Here is a 19,365-nt window from a genome sequence, read left to right on the forward strand (position 1 = left end):
ACATGAGTTAAAGAATAAGTGTATTCAGTAGTAATCTATATTGTAGAAAGATAGTACTATAAATAAAAAAAAAATATTAATGCTCGGTACTTCATAAGCATGGATTTTAGAAGTAGGGAAACCAATGGAATAGAAACTATTTATTTATTTATTCTAGATGTAGTCTATTAAATAGATTACATCTAGATAGTGAATCAAGATAAATTACTTCAGGAATACAATTGCGGAATTCGTATATATTTTGGTCTACTTTTTACGTGATTTCGGTACAAATATATAGACACACAGACAAAATTTCTAAAAAATAGTTTAGCCTCTATTGACCTTATCTTTAATATCCATATTCCTTAAATATTTTTCATGTACAGACGTCATCTATTTACAATTTTATTATATTCTACCAGAGGGAGACTTTGTACAAAAATCGATTGCTTTGGTACCTCTGCCCCATTCGTGTTTCAACCGTGAAGCAGTTGTGTTTGCAAGGCTGTGTTTCGATTTGAAGGGTGGGATATGGCGTGAATTTACTGAGTACAGAGGAATAACATCTGAGTCCTCAGGAATGGCAACGCATGGGGGGTATCATGGATGAAACAGTATACTCTGTTATGTCCATGGTACTGCTCATGTCTATAGGCGACGGTTACCACTTTCCATCAGGTGGACCGTCAGCTTGTTTGCCATTCTAAGTTGTATAAAAAAAATATTATAGAAAATTATAATGAAGGAAAATAATACGTAATATGTCAAAAAGTACGTAATGTAATAAAAAAGTATATAATGATGATAATATTATTTTAAATACCACAGTTTTTTATATTATATCACAAAGGTGGCAAACAAGCATACAGTCCGTCTGCTGGTGAACGGTCACTGTATTCTATGGACGCCTACAACACCAGGGGTATCACGTGTGCCTTGCCGACCCTTAAGAAACCTTAATGTATCCTTTTTGAAGAACCCCATACTGCAGTCTCTATGGAAAACCTCGGCAGGGAGCTGATTCTACAGCTTGAGTTTTCGTAGGAGAAAATTTCCCTGAAACCGCATTGACTATTTAGGCTCAAACGTGTGAGGATGAATTTCCTGTCGACACCCTGCGAGCGGTGCAATGATAAAAAGTGTCTGTTAGGCATCCTTTCAATCAATTCCTCAGAACACAATCCGTTATACAATCCGCGGTTGTGTGTTCTAACACACAAAGAGAGGCCAAGTCTCACCTTAGACTTGAGGGCTCGATACCCTCTGTAAGTCTGTTTGTGACCCTCGTCAACAATTCTCATAGCCCGTCTTTGAACAAAGTCAATAGGACCTAGCTTAATAAATAAATAAACGTATAAATAAATCAAAATCATCGATTTGACAACTTTTAAAAATGAATTAAATATTATTTTAGCACATAAGTTCCTGACTAATTTGCTGACGGTACACCGTGCAGTTGACGAATTGAATTTTGATGAGTGACAGGCGGCGTCTGCTCATTAACATTTCGCCATCGACCATATCGCCATATTTGGTCTTTTGGCCACACCGTCAGAGACGGAGTGGAAACTTATCTGAAACTATCTCGAAATCTCTACGGAAAGAACGGCTCGAATTTTTGTTTAAAGACCCGTAAAATATGCACTGCGCCGCCGTGTACAGACTTTTAAAGGGTAAGTAAAGCCAGTAAAAAGTACTACATAAGCTGCAGTAACAGACATAAAAATAAATTATATGTACCTATACAACGACTTAATGTATTGAGTACTAACGCTTACTGCAGGGGGGAAAGGAATTGTTAGTAATGGAGTTTACAGCCCCATAGCTAGCAATATGCCTTGTTAGGTCGACCTCCACGTGGTTCCCCCTGAAAACCATCGTGAACAATTCTTGTTGAATTCGTCACGATGGGCTAACTGACCTACTTCATCCTCACCTATCATCCTTCACTGGTGCTCTGCTGGTGTATACCGATAGCGCGGGTGGGGTTGCCATTCCATTATCATCCATTAAAAAAAACGCTTACTGCATAGCAATACGGATATATAATCATTTGCCTGAAAGTATCAGGAATTGTAATAATTTATCCTATTACAAAAAAAAAAATACTCTTCAAGTTATTTCTGGATAAATGTTATTACTCAGTAAATGAGTTCTTAAATGATAAAATAATTATAAATGATGATTATATATACATATATGTATATGTGTGTGTATATATATGTATGTATATGTGTATGTATGTATATATATGTATATATGTATGTATGTATATATATATATATATATATATATATACATACATATATATATATATATATATATATATATATATATATATATATATATATATATATATATATATATATATATATATTGCTACAGTACATGCTGAGTGGTGACCACGTTGGCAATAATAAATGTAAAGTTTTTTTTTAATTCATAATTTATGTAACTTTTTTTTGTTGTCAATAAATGTTTTCTTTCTTTCTTTCTTCAGATATGTGTTCACTTTGTGTTGTGTATATTTTTAATTAATTTATATTACAATGAATTGACATGAATAGATAAGTGGTATATAAATGTACAAAAAGTGACAAAATATTATTGCAAATGTATATGTTATTATGATGAAATTATTTTAATTTTTTGTTTAATAAGTTTTTATATTTGCACGCCTACAAGACTTACTACAAGATTGGACTATTTTTCTTGTAAAGTAACACCTAACAAAACATAAAAATGTACCTTATTCCAGCAAATAAATGATTTCAAATTCAATTTACAGTATTCCTATAATATTTTTAATAAATAGATAGTGACATATACAGGTAGATGCTTTTTATTGCTCTGTAGTGAACTTAACAAATATTACATAAAAGAAAAAAAAACAAAAACTTCAAACTAGTTGCTAGGATCTCGAGCAAGAATAATTTGTATTATAAGAGCCAGGCTATAGACATCTGGGGGCCACAACCCAGAACACTTTATGGCCTTAGTTAAGCCTATAGAATCTTTTACTCCACAATTTTGAACTATAATCTCACTTACCTGAGGACACATTTTGCAGTGGTACTTCCGCGTGTGCGCATGCAGAGGTTGCAGCTTTGTGGGACCCTTCCCAAGAGGTTGAGGTACGACCAGTAGCCCGCTGCCAGCGTTGGCGCCCCCTACTGGTGATGATGAGGATGACCCTGAAACGATTAGAAAGGCAAGTTAAAAAGAAAGAAAGAAATATGTATTATTAATGATTAATTCTATATTTAATTACAAAAAACATATAACAATAAATAGAAGTGAATTAAAAAAACACTGAAATAGTATGTATCACTCAGCTATATGCTATATAGTTACTTGAATGTCTCTTCTACTGTTTTTTTAGGGGTAATTACAATGGCGGCCATGTTTACTTTATTTTTCTTTTGAAGGAAAGTTTGAGTACGACGAAGTTCGAGTATTTCTTTAATTTTACACTTTCATATAATGACAACCGGTTTAACCGGTACAATTCGTGTTCCTTAGTGAGTCAGGGACGTTGTCGCGTCACAGTCGCTCATGATTACGGATCACGAATTGATTCTGAAACTAGTCTAGCTTTTCGTACCAATTATACGTAAGGTAAACCGGTAGTTTTTTTTTTTATTTTTTGATTAGCCATGAATTAACCATGATAGTTTCCAGAGAGAACCGCGAGGAGGTCGACCTGGTTGAGTATATTGCTAGCAATGGGATTCTCAGTCTCCATTACTAACAATCCCTTTCCCCCCAGTAGATATATATAATAGTAGCAGCAGTTATATAAGAAAAATCATCCTAATTATTTCCCATTAATTGTTTCTCATTAATTGTTTTTAACGACGGTTAACCTGTGTTCTCAAATGTATTAATTATCTATACTGTAGTTCTGTATCTCATAGGAATTTTATCAAAATCGATTCAGTTGTTTAGTTTTTAAATCAAAATAAATTTTCCTCGGATTGAAGTCCGTTTTTTTATGAAACATAATGTTTTATATTTGTAGACGATAGTTAGATGGGTCGTCAGCTAATTTAGGCACTGTTTTTAAGTCCTTACATGACTAAGAAGAGAAGAGAAGAAGAAAGTACAAACCTGACCGTCCAGGCCCCAGGCCCGCGCCGTACAGCATCTGACTCATCGACTGATGGTGACCAATCCGGTCATCTGCCTTCTGATGACCACCAACGGTACCGTCCCCCGTACTCATTTTCGCCTGAAACAGAAGGATTTACAGTCAATTTATTTCAATGTTTTTTATTATTTAAGAACAGAACAAGAAGTCCCATTCGTGTTTCTACCGTGAAGCAGTTGTGTTTGCATGGCTGTGTTTCGGTCTGAAGGGTGGAATATGGCGTGAATTTACAGGGTACAGATGAATAACACCTGAGTCCTCAGGAATGGCAACGCATGGGGGGTATCATGGGCGAAACAGTATACTCTGTTATGTCCATGGTACTGCTCATGTCTATAGGCGACGGTTACCACTTTCTATCAGGTAGGCCATCATTTTGTTTGCCATTTTAAGTTGTATAAAAAAAAATGGATAATGAATGTAGGAAAGAATCTCTGCCTTTTTTGAAGTCGTCTAAAAATAGAGCTGAATTGAGAATATTCTTCAGTAAGTAATATGTAATTAGAATAAGAATAAGGAGCGTGTGGTCCCAGTATAGAGAAAGCTACCACTTTCTTTTCTGTAGGTGCCGTAAGAGGCGACTAAGTGAACTCAGTGATCGAGGGATGGCTAGCAGCGCACTTCTTAAAACATCACCAAAGCTTTCCTGCGGTTGCTTGTCAAGCGTCGCCACTACTGGTAAAATATTCGTTATGGGGGAGGCCCATGTTCAGCAAAGCACAGTTAACGACTTATATCTAATATACAAAAGTCGCACGCTTGGGTACCTCTGTCCCATTCGTGTTTTTACCGTGCAGCAGTTGTGTTTGCATGGTTGTGTTTCGGTTTCAAGGGTGGGATATGGCGTGAATTTGCAGGGTACAGAGGAATAACACCTGAGTCCTCAGGAATGGTAACGCATGAGGGGTATCATGGGCGAAACAGTATACTCTGTTATGTCCATGGTACTGCTCATGTCTATAAGTGTCGGTTACCACTTTCCATCAGGTGGGCCGTCAGCTTGTTTGCCATTCTAAGTCGTATAAAAAAAATAACATTGTGTCGATATATATAACAAAAATGTAACTAAACTATGTCTGTATATAGGATACACTTAAGAAAATATGTATGAGGTGTAATATCAAAAGAAGTAGAAGCAACAATTTTTAAAATTCTCTGTCTGGCAGTCTGTTTGTTCGTTCCAACATCAAATAATAATTACTACACCAAATTGAATGCGATTTTCATAGTTGTACTCTTAAAAGTCGAATTTAAAATGTGACGTATTGATGTATCTTTACATGCAATCCAAAAGATATCTTTTGCATTAGGTTTTTTACTTCGTAAATCTAAGCATAACATAAAATAAATAACTTCGACTATAAAGTAGTTTCTATTGAAATTACAAACAAACAACATATTTATATATACATATATAAAAACGACAGAGAATAAGTAAGACCCGAAGTCGGTCAGTTGCTCTCAAACTAGATCGGGTACCGATAAATGTGGTCATATAAATCATTTTAGGGGTTGAGACACACTGTTGTCCAGATTATTAAATGGTACCTACGGCATTGGGATACGTTGTTGGGATACGTTATCATTAGTACGGGTACTACTGTCCCATTATGGTCTCTATCACCAATCATTAGAGATGGTCAATATCTGATATCTATATATATATATATATATATATATATATATATATATATATATATATATATATATGCTTCTGGACATTGATGAGCATCCATTGAGATACCCATACCATCCGATATCTATATATATATATATATATATATATATATATATATATATATATATATATATATATATATATATATATATATATGGGATAGAGAAAGACAGACATATTTATCTCAGTCAGACGAAAACATGGGTAAAAGCTAGTAAAAGTTTTTTCATTCTTTTATCTCTTTTACTGTGTATTATGTGTATATATTTTTTTTTATTGTAATTTGTGTGCTGTAAGTCATGTAAATAAATTATATATCTATCCAAAAAAAATCGTACAAAAAATGTAGCCAATGATTAGTATTTCATCTTGTATTCTTGTCAGCGGTGTGTATCGTTACAATTGTCTGCCGATGGCCGACTTACCTCACTAGTTCTGGGGTGGGCCGCAAAAACAACCCCTTGGTCACGTGACATCTTAGTGGCAATATACAGAGCGATCATAACCGACATGTTGTTTAACAGAGTACCGAGTTTACTATTTACTGTTTGTTTACATAATAAGACTTTTAGAGACATAGGTCTGTTTGAATCGTAATGTTTGGTGTTTCATTGTTTTTGCCTACCCCACTAGGAGACAGGCGTGATGGACATGTATGTAAGTAAGATTCTTTATGTGAATATCCATAATTAAGTTATGAAAATGCAGATGTAACTTGGTAAAATGGGATCACTATCAATATCACAGGAGGTTATTAGAATAAAAGTTTTGTTCATTTTGATTGAATGAATGATTGTTTGAATTAAATTAACGAAGATGACTGATTAAGATAAGAATAAAGTTTGGTACAAAAATAATTAATATACCCTTTTTGTAGAACCCCATACTGTAATCTCTAGGGAAAACCTCGGCAGGGAGCTTATTCCATAGCCTGAGCGTTCACGAGAGAATACTGCTCTGATATCGCACTCTACCATTTAGGTTCTGACCATTGAAATGATATTTGAAACACATAGACCATATTGTAATTTATGAATAAACGATAATTCCCGTTTCTTTTGACGACTACATTAATTTTGTCGTGACAATAAAATTGTACGATAAGTTTTAACAATTTAATGTATCATGTTAAATTATTCAAAGATATTGAACGTATTTATAATATTTGACCGAATGATATGAATGAGCGAATGAAAACTCTTTATCGTTCCCTTCGAAGAATGATAAAATTTTTTTTTATACCACTGAGGTGGCAAACAAGTATACGGCCCACCTGATGGTAAGTGGTTACCGTAGCCTATGAACACCTGCAATACCAGAGGTATTACGCGTGCGTTGCCGACCCTGAAGAAACTTTTTTACCCCCCTTTTGAAGAACTCTATGCTGTAGTCTCTTGGGAAAACCTCGGCGGGGAGCTAATTCCACAACCTGAGTGTTGGTGGGAGGAAACATCTCTGAAACCGCGCAGTACGCGACCATTGAGGCTGTAGGATATGAGGATGAACTCCCTGTCGATGGCGAGCCGTACGATGGTAGAAATTGGCTGTGGGCATCATATTGAACAATTCCTCTGAGCACAATCCATTGTACAGGCGGTAGAACACGCAGAGTGAATAGTTTAGAAATATTGCCATTATGTTTACATACCAAATGCATACCTAATTATATATACCTGCTTAATTACATACAATCAAGATAAAGATAAGAATGGGAGGCCTTATCACTAAATAGCGATCTCTTTCAGGCAACCTTAGAAGATTCGAGAAGATTAATTAAAATTGTGTCTGGTCAAGACGTAGCAGAAAAAAGTAGGGCTAATGAGACATTTAAAAGCTTTATAAACAATATAAGATAAAAATATACTGACACATTTATAGATATATTTATTTATATTTCTTTTATTTTATTACAGGGTATTATCATCTCTTGTTGATTCCGTTAACACTTAAATGACAGTCCGAGGGCCACAGTTCAAAACTAAAATGTAAACGTTAATTTTAACTAAAGCAACAATCGTAATTCAGTGACCACGCGGCTGTTGGGACAAATCGTGCGTTATTAATGCATCTCGGACGTCCTTAGCTAAATCATTTAATTTAGCCACCCCAACTTTGGTCTTTTGATGTATGAGTGTTATCAGGAACGGGTTATTTGTTAGTGTCCGGTTTTAACAAAAGAGATCTATCGTTGCAATCGGATGTATGTATTGTTGTTTGTTTGTAGTGCCTTGACCGACTTCGGAAAAGAGGATCTTAGTTCGACTCGACAAAATGGGTGTAATGCTATTTGATATCTTAGTTTGTTGTAAAACGTAATAATGTTTATAATCATACAATGTTGTTCTGCAATGAAAGAAAATGGATCTGGCTCATTTAAATTTTTTAAATTTATTTTATTTTTTGTTTTAATATAAAGGTAGATGATTCTAATTTACAATTGCTTAATTTAACTTTAACACTTTTGTAACTTATCACATGCAAGTCGATTACGGAGTTTCTTTTCCTTCAAAATACGGTAAATCTGATCATAATGGATTTATCCTCTCGGTATCATCTGTTCACTTTTGCATTTTAATTTAAAAGATGATGAATTTTAATCATTTTCTTACTTATATTATTTACGAAATCATTGTAGTGGAATAGAGCGAAGCAAAAAAAACATATTTTCTATTTTAAAATAACAAGGTGTTACCTAGCAACTGGAATATATAAAAAAGGTACAATAGATAGATAGATAAACACTTTATTTGAGCCATTTAACACACGTAAATTAATTAATAAATTAATTTACGTGTAATATATAATATATATATATACAATAAAGTAAAATGTCCCAGTTATTACAATATTTATATTCAACATTAATTAACCGACTTCAGAAAAATGAGGTTCTCAGTTCGGTTGTTTATTTTTTATGTTCGTTATCTCAGAACTTATCTTCATTCTTACTAATATTATAAATGCGAGAATTAGTTTCTCTGTTTGTTTGTTACCTTATAGACATTAACGGCTTAAACAATCCCTATGAAATTTATATACAAGTATATATACAAGTATACACGTATTGTACGGGTTGGAGAAGGATTTACATTATTTTTCATCCCGATCAGTAAACATATATCGGTTACGCAGAGGAAGTTGCGGGTAAAAGGTAATATACTTACAAACGAATTTGGAAAAATTACCTTTTATTTGAAACGATATATTTTTAGATTTATCGCATAGAAATTTCATTAAAATCAGTTTAGTAATTTAGTTGTTAAATTAAAATAACTGGTTTATAGTTGTTTAATTTTAATTCAGTCGAGATCGAAGTCGGTTTTTTTCTGTGAAGTAGAATCTAGTTTTTGTAAAACAATTTAATATCAAAATTCCAAGCATTCAAATATCTAACGGTGAAGGCAACAGTCGCACAGTAAAGGTACCAAACAGTCGTAAATCAGAAACTAGTCGGGCCCCCGAAACCAATGGACGATATACGGCATTCGTTACGAATTAATTTAGTGCAGATAACGCCCTCTACCGACGAGATGTGAAATTCAATTTCGGTCCCGGGTCTAGTTGACCGCACGCTGAACTGCACGGGTTAAGTTTAGAGATTAATAATATTTCAAAATTGTTTTAGCTATTCATTGTATGCTACGTTTTACAATGACAAAATTTATTTACACTCACATTTTTTTTATGCAACTTAGAATGGCAAACAAGCTGACGGCCCACCTGATGGAAAGTGGTAATCGTCGCCATCATATCATTATTTGATTATTTTTTACTTATGTAATTAAAAATAAATTACCAAATACATGTAAGTTCATAATTTCAGAACGACTTCCTATTTGGCTACTTCTGTTTTTTTAACGTTTCAGGACAAAGTTTGTGTAAAGAAAACAGTTTGAGAAATCTTAAAAGTTACAATTCTTTTCTTCTCAATTCCGTTGCACTTTTTTATGTTTCTCACCTCTCAGAACTCGGTTATTTATAAATCGATTTAGAAAATTTTATTTAAAATTGAGATTAGTCGTATAGAAATTTTATCAAAATCATAGTTTGGTTTTAAATCAAAATATTGGTTATGCAACTATTAAAATCGGGGTTTTTTTTTGTGAAACAAAATCAATTTTTTTTTTATACAACTTAGAATGGCAAACAAGCTGATGGCCCACCTGATGGAAAGTGGTAACCGTCGCCTACAGACATGAGCAGTACCATGGACATAACAAAGTATACTGTTTCGCCCATGATACTCCCCCTGCGTTGCCATTCCTGAGGACTCAGATGTTATTCCTCTGTACCATGTAAATTCACTACCATATCCCACCCTTCAAACCGAAACACAGCCATGCAAACACAACTGCTTCACGGTAGAAACACGAATGGGACAGAGGTACCCAAATCAATCGACTTTAGTACAAAGTCTCCCTCTGGTACTTGTTTTATGCAGTAACTTTATAAATGTATAGGACTTTAGAGCCCATAGAATCTAAATAAAAGTTTCTGTTCAGAACACGTTACAACCTTTTTAAGAGTCTAGACTCTCAAACTGGATGTAAAACGAAGATGTTAGTATGGAATATAAAATCTAGGGAAAAGTGTTTAAGTAAACATGTTTATTGATTTATTTATTCTATGTAAACTAAAATTTATTTTGAAGTCTATTTTTTGTTTTTACTGCTCATCTTAGTTATCATGATAACTCAGGGTATATTACAGTATACTATGCTTTTTCATACAATTTAGAATGGCAAACAAGCTGACGGCCCACCTGATGGAAAGTGGTAATCGTCGCCTATAGACATGAGCAGTACCATGGACATAACAGAGTATACTGTTTCGCTTATGATACCTCCCATTCGTTGCCTGAGGACTCAGGTGTTATTGCTCTGTACCCTGTAAATTCACTGCTATATCCCACCCTTCAAACCGAAACACAGCCATGGAAACACAACTGCTTCACGGTAGAAACACGAATGGAACAGAGGTGCCCAAGTAAACGACTTTTGTAGATAGTCTCCATTTACAATTTATTTTTGGAGTTTAAAATAGGGAAAAGTAAAATCTCTTATTAGCTCTTTAACTTTAAATAAAATTACCATCAACTGTAGTTAACTAAATATAATGCCTCATCAATTCCAATAGTCTTAACTATACATCTTAGCTTATATTGATAACTCAGGATACAATAATATGTTATAGTATATATACGTGTATATAATTTATGATTTGGGATAGATGCCTCATTAATTTCTTCATAAAATGTCACAAATTTTTGCAAAACAATATCCTCGAATACCGATTATTCGCTGCAAAAATCCCACCTTATCGAACTAAAAAATAAAAATTACTCACACTGATTTCCCGAGAACAATGAATAGTTACTTTTAAAAGAACATAACAGTAAAATGGGTCACACAATATACGAAATACTTTAACGCTGGCTCGTAAAAACACGTCAACATCCCAAAGTGGATGCTGGATCTTTAGAGCAGCGCCATCTATCGTCGGTAATGGTAAGTTTTGACGTCAACTAAGAGTAACAAACAGCGGTATTTTTGCACTTCGAACTTTCAGAACTAAATTCACATGCAGCTAAACTGCGACCGGACCGTAGTAGATATGATAGGTGATTTTAAAACAAGTTTGAAAAGGAGAAGTTTCTCAATTCATCCACTTTTTATAAATATATGTTACGATTACGTCGATAATTTTTTTAGATATTTTTTTTATTTTATTTTATTAGGCTTTATTATTTTACATATTAATTTTGTGTAATTAATTTTTCTTGTTGAATATTATTAGTTCTGAAGCAGTCTAATTGTAGATAGCACGATATTGCGTTTTAAAATCGATTTTGTTTTATACAACTTAGAATGGCAAACAAGCTGACAACCCACCTGATGGAAAGTGGTAACCGTCGCCTATTGTCATGAGCAGTACCATGGACATAACAGAGTATACTGTTTCGCCCATGATACCCCCCATGCGTTGCCATTCCTGAGGGCTCAGGTGTTATTTCTCTGTACCCTGTAAATTCACGAACATTTTATCTTACGATCAAAATTTTGAGCTTTTAATATTCAAACAACACGTCAAACTGATATGGAACCTTTAAAACGTTATAATTTTGTTTTAAATTTTTCCATTGACGATTAAGTCAATGTGCTGCCAATAATTTGGAGAGCACTAAAATGAATTTCCTGAATAGCTTAACTGTTCTCTGTTGAACATAAGTTTCTCCTTGGGGGGGGGGGGGGGGGGGGGGTTGCCAGTAGTTGTCACGCAGTAGTTGGCAAGCGGGTTGGCCTTTGACCGTAGTTAGTTTTTGGAGATATTTTTAGAGGGACGCTACTGCCCATCCCTCACTCTCCCATAGTCGCCTCTTACGACACCTGCGAGAAAATAAGGGGTGGCCTATTCTATGCTGGGACCATACGGGAATTTCCAGATATTTTCACAAAATATATATAAGATATTCGCGCCAGCAATATTTACCTAACAGCGAGCCTCTTTCAAAAATCTCACGAAAAGAATTAATTAAAACAAAATAAAATAGTTAATTCACAAATAATATTAAAATTATTATACGATAAATCTCAGCGCTCGAGTGACGGTAGGCGTGACCGCTGACGGGGACAGTGTCAAATGGACCCTCTTTGTCATAGTTCCGGAGTCACACCCTGTATGTCGCCGACTGATGACGTCATTTTTCTCAAAAAATCACCCGATAGTAGGGGGCTTGCTACAACTATAATATTTCCAGAGAGTATTGTACCTTTTAAATAGAGCTGCGGATATTTTTAAGTGGAGACAATTCAAATGCAACGGTAATTACGTTGCCTAATTGAAGTTTTAAGTTCGATTCTCGGCTATTGTTTTTGGAAACGAAGATTTTTATTTCGACTCTGACTGGACCCTGAACTTTGTTATAGTCACACCTTGTATATCCCCGATTGATGACGTCATTTTTACCAAATCACAGAATAGTGGGGTTGTCCTTTAATATCAGTAGAGAATATTATAATTATTGCTATAATTATTTTTAAGTAGAGCAAACCTCCATAATAAATGAGGTTCCGGGTTCGAGTCTCGGTTATGCTAATTTAAGGAACGAACTTTTTTATGTTAGCTGAGGTTCACATGTTCTGAATTGTAATCACAGTTTTAGGATTAGTAGTGTAATTGTTCTGCAATGTAAATTAACTGATATAATTATTATTACCAAAGACACTTGATGTGCAACTGCGATTCGTTGGCAAGTATGCGTATGAGTCTACTGGGGACGGCTTATCCAGAACCAGGGGACTACAGATATCTTAAACCGCGGGATATCGTAAGGTTAACACATAGGATCTATGAAATGATGGTATAAGGCAGAGGGAAGGACAAAAGATCCATATGGGTCGACGTGCATCGGTTTAGCTGACCCCATATGCGAAAAATAAGATAAGATTACCAAAGAGTAATGTAAGTATATAATATAAGTTTGTATGAGACGTGTTATTATTCGATTTTATTTAGAAAAATTAGCGAATGAGGTTGTCCTGAAAAGGGTGAATGAGAAACGAACATTAATAAAAACAATAGAGAATAGAAGAGGCAAAATGCTAGCCCACCTTATACGATATGACGATTTTTTAAAGAGCATAATAGAAGGAAAAATAGAGGGCAAAAGAGGAAGAGGAAGACCGAGGAATAACTACATGGGACAGATAAAAAGAACACTAGGTGTCATGTCGTATGGGGAGGTCAAGGATATGGTCTGGGATAGAACTGGCTGGAATAAGATGCATGAATTAGTTGCACCGACAAGAGGAAACTCTTAAATGAAAAGAGAGAGATTCTATTTTATATTATGAATCATTTATAATATAATTTATGGTACAGAGGAATAACACCTGTGTCGTCAGAAATGTCAACGCACGGAGAGTATCATGGTCGTAACAGTATACTCTATTATGTCCATAGTACTGCTCATGTCTATAGGCGACGGTTTCCACTTTCCATCAGGTGGCCCGTCAGCTTGTTTGCCATTCTACGTTGCATAAAAAAAAAGTAGAAATAATACGTTATTAAATTTTCCTTTTAAACATAATAAATGTTCGTATCTATCTAGACAACTACCAGAGGGAGACTTTGTACAAAAGTCGATTGCTTAGGTACCTCTGTCCCATTCGTGTTTCAACCGTGAAGCAGTTGTGTTTACATGGCTGTGTTTCGGTTTGAAGGGTGGGATATGGCGTGAATTTACTGGGTACAGAGGAATAACACCTGAGTCCTCAGGAATGGCAACGCATGGGGGGTATCAGTATACTCTGTTATGTCCATGGTACTGCTCATGTCTATAAGCGACGGTTACCACTTTCTATCAGGTGGGCCATCAGCTTGTTTGCCACTCTAAGTTGTATAAAAAAAACTATGAATAGAGATTGATGAATTAAATTCTAAAAAAAAAAAATATTCAAAAATGCTTATTAAGTTTATTTAAATAAAAAATATTTATTATTATTATTATTAGAGAAATAAAATACGCAAGACATCAAATTTAACACAACCACTACAAAATATTTTCTACAACACAAATATTATACTACAAAATAAGTTATTCCAATAAAAAATGGTATATAATGGTTTTGAAACTGAATAGTTGATCAAAAAAGATTGGCAATGATAATTAGGTGATAGGATTGGGAGCAATAATTAGTGATCAATGATGATTAAAAGGTATTATTCGCTAATGAAGACCAACGGTGATCAAGAGTGATCAGGAGCGATCACTAGTGATCAGACTACACTCTACCACATGCAACAGTGATCAGGAGCGATCGGTAGTGATCATACTACATCTACCACATGATCTCACCTCGTAGCCCTGCTTGATGGCCATGGCGCCCCGTGGCCGTGACCACGCGGCATATTCCAGGCCATCTTTTTGTTGGCAGTGCTGTTGGACAAACATTTCGGTTAATTTGTGATCAATTTCATCACACGATTTTAAAATATTATTAATTATAGGATATTATTTTAATTGATATATTTTAATGGAAGTCATATATTGAATTTTGAATTATGCATGTTCTTAAAATAATATTATGTGTTATATTAAAATAATATATTTTTGTATTGGAGAAATTTAAAGTATTTTCTTCGATTGACTTCAAAAGCTTCCTTTTGAAGTCAATTCTCAATTTGATTGTATTTTTTTTTTATATTTGTTACCTCATAAGTTTGTCAGTTCTAAATAGATTTGGGAAATTCTTTTTTTATATGAAAGGATACATTTGCAAATTGATTCTATGGAATTTTTTTAATTATTAAAATCGGCTCAGTAGTTTCATTTTGTAATAGAAGTAACTAGTTTTAACTAATTAAAGTTGGTTTTATTCCTGAAAAATTTTAGTTTGTGGCAAAACACAATTTTTAATTAGGTGTGCTGCCGGCCTTTTTTAAATAATTAAACTGCTGCTGGATTCCAAATTTCCTGGAAGAAAGTGCCTTGAAAAACGCTAGCCACTCGTCCAGATATATCATAATTAGCTCATTCTCAAATAAGTTAAAATATATTGTTTTTTAATTGTATAAGAATAATGACCACTATTTGAGATGATTATATTAGTGTAGTTGTAACTAAACTCTCTGACTTTTTATAGGACTGAAAGTGAGGAGATACGACAAACCGTCTTAAACGCGCAGACTTGTGTCTTTTTGGGGTTAAATGGACAAGATTTTGACGATCCTTGAATGAAGTTTCGAATCAGTCTATTGGATGCATGTGCCCGCGAGATCCTCAGGACCATTCCTGCATACAATGAATATTACTTATCTGTAACATATCATTGATATGCAGAAGAAACAGAGTCGGAGATAGTACACAGCCTTGCGGGACACCAGCATTCAAAGGTTTTAAATCAGAGCATGCTCCGTCGACTAGATAATGGCTGAGATGACCCAAATGCACGATGCGCAACCCAAATGAGAACTGTTATTGGGTTCCAGCTCGATCTGCCCATCGGTGTGTTAAGTAAGCTAAAAGATCACCGGCCGAACGTCCCTGTGAAGCTGGCGATAGTACGAAGATGAGTTAATGAGACATTTCGTTCTAGCATTTACAATATTAGAGCAGTCTTCCAAAAACAATAAAGAGCCAACTCTGGAGCGCACGTCCTAAGCACAATTGGAGGAATACCAGCCTTATGGATTTGCTATGCGTGAATTTAATGTCAGGCATAGAGCTCCTACAACACGTGATGGTCGGTGGTGAGTCATAATCTTTGAAATGGTCGCCTTTTCCTTACAAATAGCAATAATTCTCTATTATTGAAGACTCTAATGCAATTTCTTCGTTACATACTGTAGTTATATGGTATGTGTATGTATCTCTGAAACGATTTTTATATCCATGAAGCACCACATCAGCAATGGAATTGGCAATGGCGTCGGGATCATATAAAATGTTATCCTAAACCGTGGAACGTGGTGGAATCGGACTCATCTCTCGCTCTAACGTTGCACTGGGTGGGTGTGAGCAGAAGGTCCAACAGTGAAGGTGAATGGTCCAACACATCAGGTATTCGCGTAGGCGTGACGTCAGAAGACGTATATGTATGTGGGACGCCATTGTGGTGGGCATTAAAATCGCCAAGAATCACGACTTCAGCGGAAGGAATCTGTTCGAGTTGAGATGACGTGCTCAATGAATGTTACCGCTGTTTCTCATAGACGCGAGGATGGTCATTTTTTTTCACCTTGGTCGCGATCCTCTCTGACATACGCGCATACACCGGCACGCGAAACAAAACAATGTTAGTTTATCTACGTCAGGTATGAAGTTTCGTTTGGAGAGGATATTTGTCTACTAGAAAGAGCAATGCCGGCCGCGCCGTTTCTAGGTGGTGGTGGACAGCGTTTAGGTTAGAATGTAATCCCCTAATATTGCAGAAGCTCACATTGAGCGAAGGGGATGTAGAAATCTTGTCCGTTTCTTGGTTAATTCAGGGCAGCCCGAATTCGAGAATGAAAATTTTATTTTTTTTTAATACGTATAGGGGGACGGGGTTGGGGAAAAAGATAGGAAAGGGATGGGTATGGGATGTGTTCTTTGTTCATTTTTACCTGAAAGTGCAACCACTTGTCGGTATTCTGTGAAAGATTCATGCTGCAATACCATATGGTATTACAGCCTAGCCTAGATATATCATAATTAGCTCATTCTCAAATAAGTTAAAATATATTGTTTTTTAATTGTATAAGAATAATGACCACTATTTGAGAATTATTAGTGTAGTTGTAACTAAACTCTCTGTAGGACGACCCCCTTACTCGCAATAGATGGAGTGACGACCTCGAATGCAGGGAGTCAGTGGATGCAGGTGGCTCAGGACCACTCCTCACGGTAGTCTATAGGGGAAACCTATGTACAGCAGTGGACAGATAATGGCTGAGATGATGACGATGCGAGAGAACTGTTATTGGGTTCCAGCTGTCTGCCCCTTATGAAGCCTAGTACGAAGATAGAAAGACATTTCGTTCTAGCATTTACAATATTAGTAACAATAAAGGCTATCCGAAGAAAGCCGTGCTACAATTCTAGTAATCTTTGAAATGGTCGCACAATAGCAATAATTCTCTATTATTGAAGACTCTAATGCTTTCTTCGTTACATACTGTAGTTATATGGTATGTGTATGTATCTTGAAACGATTTTTATATCCATGACCCAGCCAACATATAAAATGTTAGTCCTAAACCCGTCGGGTCTCTCGCTCTAACGTTGCACGTGTGAGCGGGCCAACTGCAATCACGTGTGACGCAGAAGACGTATATGTATGTGGGACGTGTGAAGGTTTCAGGAGCAGTTGAGATGATGAAATTTCTCTAAAGTGATTTTTTTTTCATTGGTCGCGAACATTATTATTTCTACGAATTGATTTTGTTACTGGCCACTTTAAATTTCCTTATGTATTGTGTCTTAATTCGAAATTCAAATGAAAATTTTATTTTTAATACGTATAAGAAAAAGATAGTTTACGTGTTCTTTGTTCATTTTTACCTGACTGCTAAAGAAAAGGTGCTAATGTTTTTATGTTATATGTATGTATGCTTATGTTTGACGGAACGGGCAAGCTTGATGGAATGATATCTCCGTCTGTGCTAATGGTATACGCTGGCGGGGAACCAGTGAGGGATGATAGGTGAGGATGAAAGGGCAGGTCAGTTAGCCTATCGTGATGAATACACTTGGACTTCGGCTTGATGGTTTCCAGAGGAAACCATGTAGAGGTTGACCTGAAAGCCCGTATTACTTACAATCCCTGCCCCCCAGTGTTTGTATCTATGTTTGAATTTTGTTTTTTTTTATATACCACGAAGGTAACAAACAAGCAGCCTGTAGCCTATGGACGACTGCAATACTAGGGGTGGCACATGCGCGTTATCGACCCTATCGATCGAAGAAAACTTAATCCACCTTTTTTTAAGAACGCCATCTCTAGAGAAAACCTCGGCAAGGAACTCATTCTACAGTGTAAGCGTTTGCGTGGGGAAACTACTCTGAAATCGCATTAAACACAACTATTTACGTTCTACCTTGTGAGGACAAATTCCCTGTCGATGATGATCGATGCGATACTTAATTACACATAAACGGCTCAACAGATTTGAATGAAATTTGGGACACGGGTAGGTTATATTTTACATTAACATATACGATACTTTGTATACTGATTGAAGCGGAAAACAAATAGTTACTAATATAATTTGTTATTTTTTTTATAACACAGGGTTGCTCCTTGTGTTGCAAGCATACGGCTTAACTGATGGTAAGTGAATACCACCGCTCATGAGCTCATGGTATTGTAGGTATACCAATGGAACTGGCAAGTATGTTGCTGGCCTTTTAAAAATTAATAATAATAATAAACTCTTTATTGTGCATAATAGAGATGCAAACAAGGAGTAATTATACAGAATGTAAAAATACAAAAGGCGGCCTTATGGCTAAAAGCAATCTCTTTAATCATTTAAAAGGAATATGCTCTTTTCTTAAAAGGTTACGATATTGTACCGATATTATTGGACTAACTGTGTACAAAATTTCATTCTGATCAGTTCAGCTATTTAACAGTGATTGAGTAACAAACACACAAACATCTGAACACCTTTACAAATTACACATTTGAAAATATTTGTAGAACTAACAAAAAAAAATCTAAAAAATCGTCTCCACTCAATCTCTGTGCGCAAGAAAAACCCGCGACACAAGTATTTTTCTTGACTTGCCCGTGTGTGTGACGTGTACGTGCATCGTGTAGCCACAGCGTTGCATGTGTGCGTCTCTCGGATAGTAAAATATTATGCTGTCGGTTCTTGAAATAACATTGTATAGATAATCAATAACAGTGCTGTATTATGTTAAACTATAAACTCCTAAAGGTCTAAGGTTCGATGTGGATATTCCTAAGGTATACATTTGGGGGGAAAGGGATCGTTAGCAATGGAGTTTGACAGTCCCATTGCGGATTCCCCCTGGAAACCATCGTGAACAATTCTTGTTGAATTCGTC

The 19,365-nt window shown here is 35.5% G+C and overlaps 1 protein-coding gene across 4 annotated transcripts in view; it reads right to left on the reverse strand.

The window, feature by feature from the left end:
* LOC113513145 (zinc finger protein rotund-like) overlaps window positions 1-19,365 on the reverse strand; it is a 247,001-nt gene that overhangs the window by 132,855 nt on the left and 94,781 nt on the right. For 3 of the 4 annotated variants that reach the window (XM_052896955.1, XM_052896953.1, XM_052896951.1), the window contains exons 5-7: window positions 14,668-14,748; window positions 4,093-4,213; window positions 3,034-3,176 (exon numbers count right to left, since the gene is read on the reverse strand). In XM_052896955.1, the coding sequence (XP_052752915.1) occupies window positions 3,034-3,176; window positions 4,093-4,213; window positions 14,668-14,748 (345 nt within the window). The remainder of the gene's footprint in view (window positions 1-3,033; window positions 3,177-4,092; window positions 4,214-14,667; window positions 14,749-19,365) is intronic. The other variant, XM_052896952.1, reaches the window with a different exon arrangement.

This window comes from Galleria mellonella, unplaced genomic scaffold (genome assembly GCF_026898425.1).
Source record: "Galleria mellonella isolate WM207_F2 unplaced genomic scaffold, CSIRO_AGI_GalMel_v1 utg352, whole genome shotgun sequence".
Classification (NCBI taxonomy): Eukaryota; Metazoa; Arthropoda; class Insecta; order Lepidoptera; family Pyralidae; genus Galleria; species Galleria mellonella.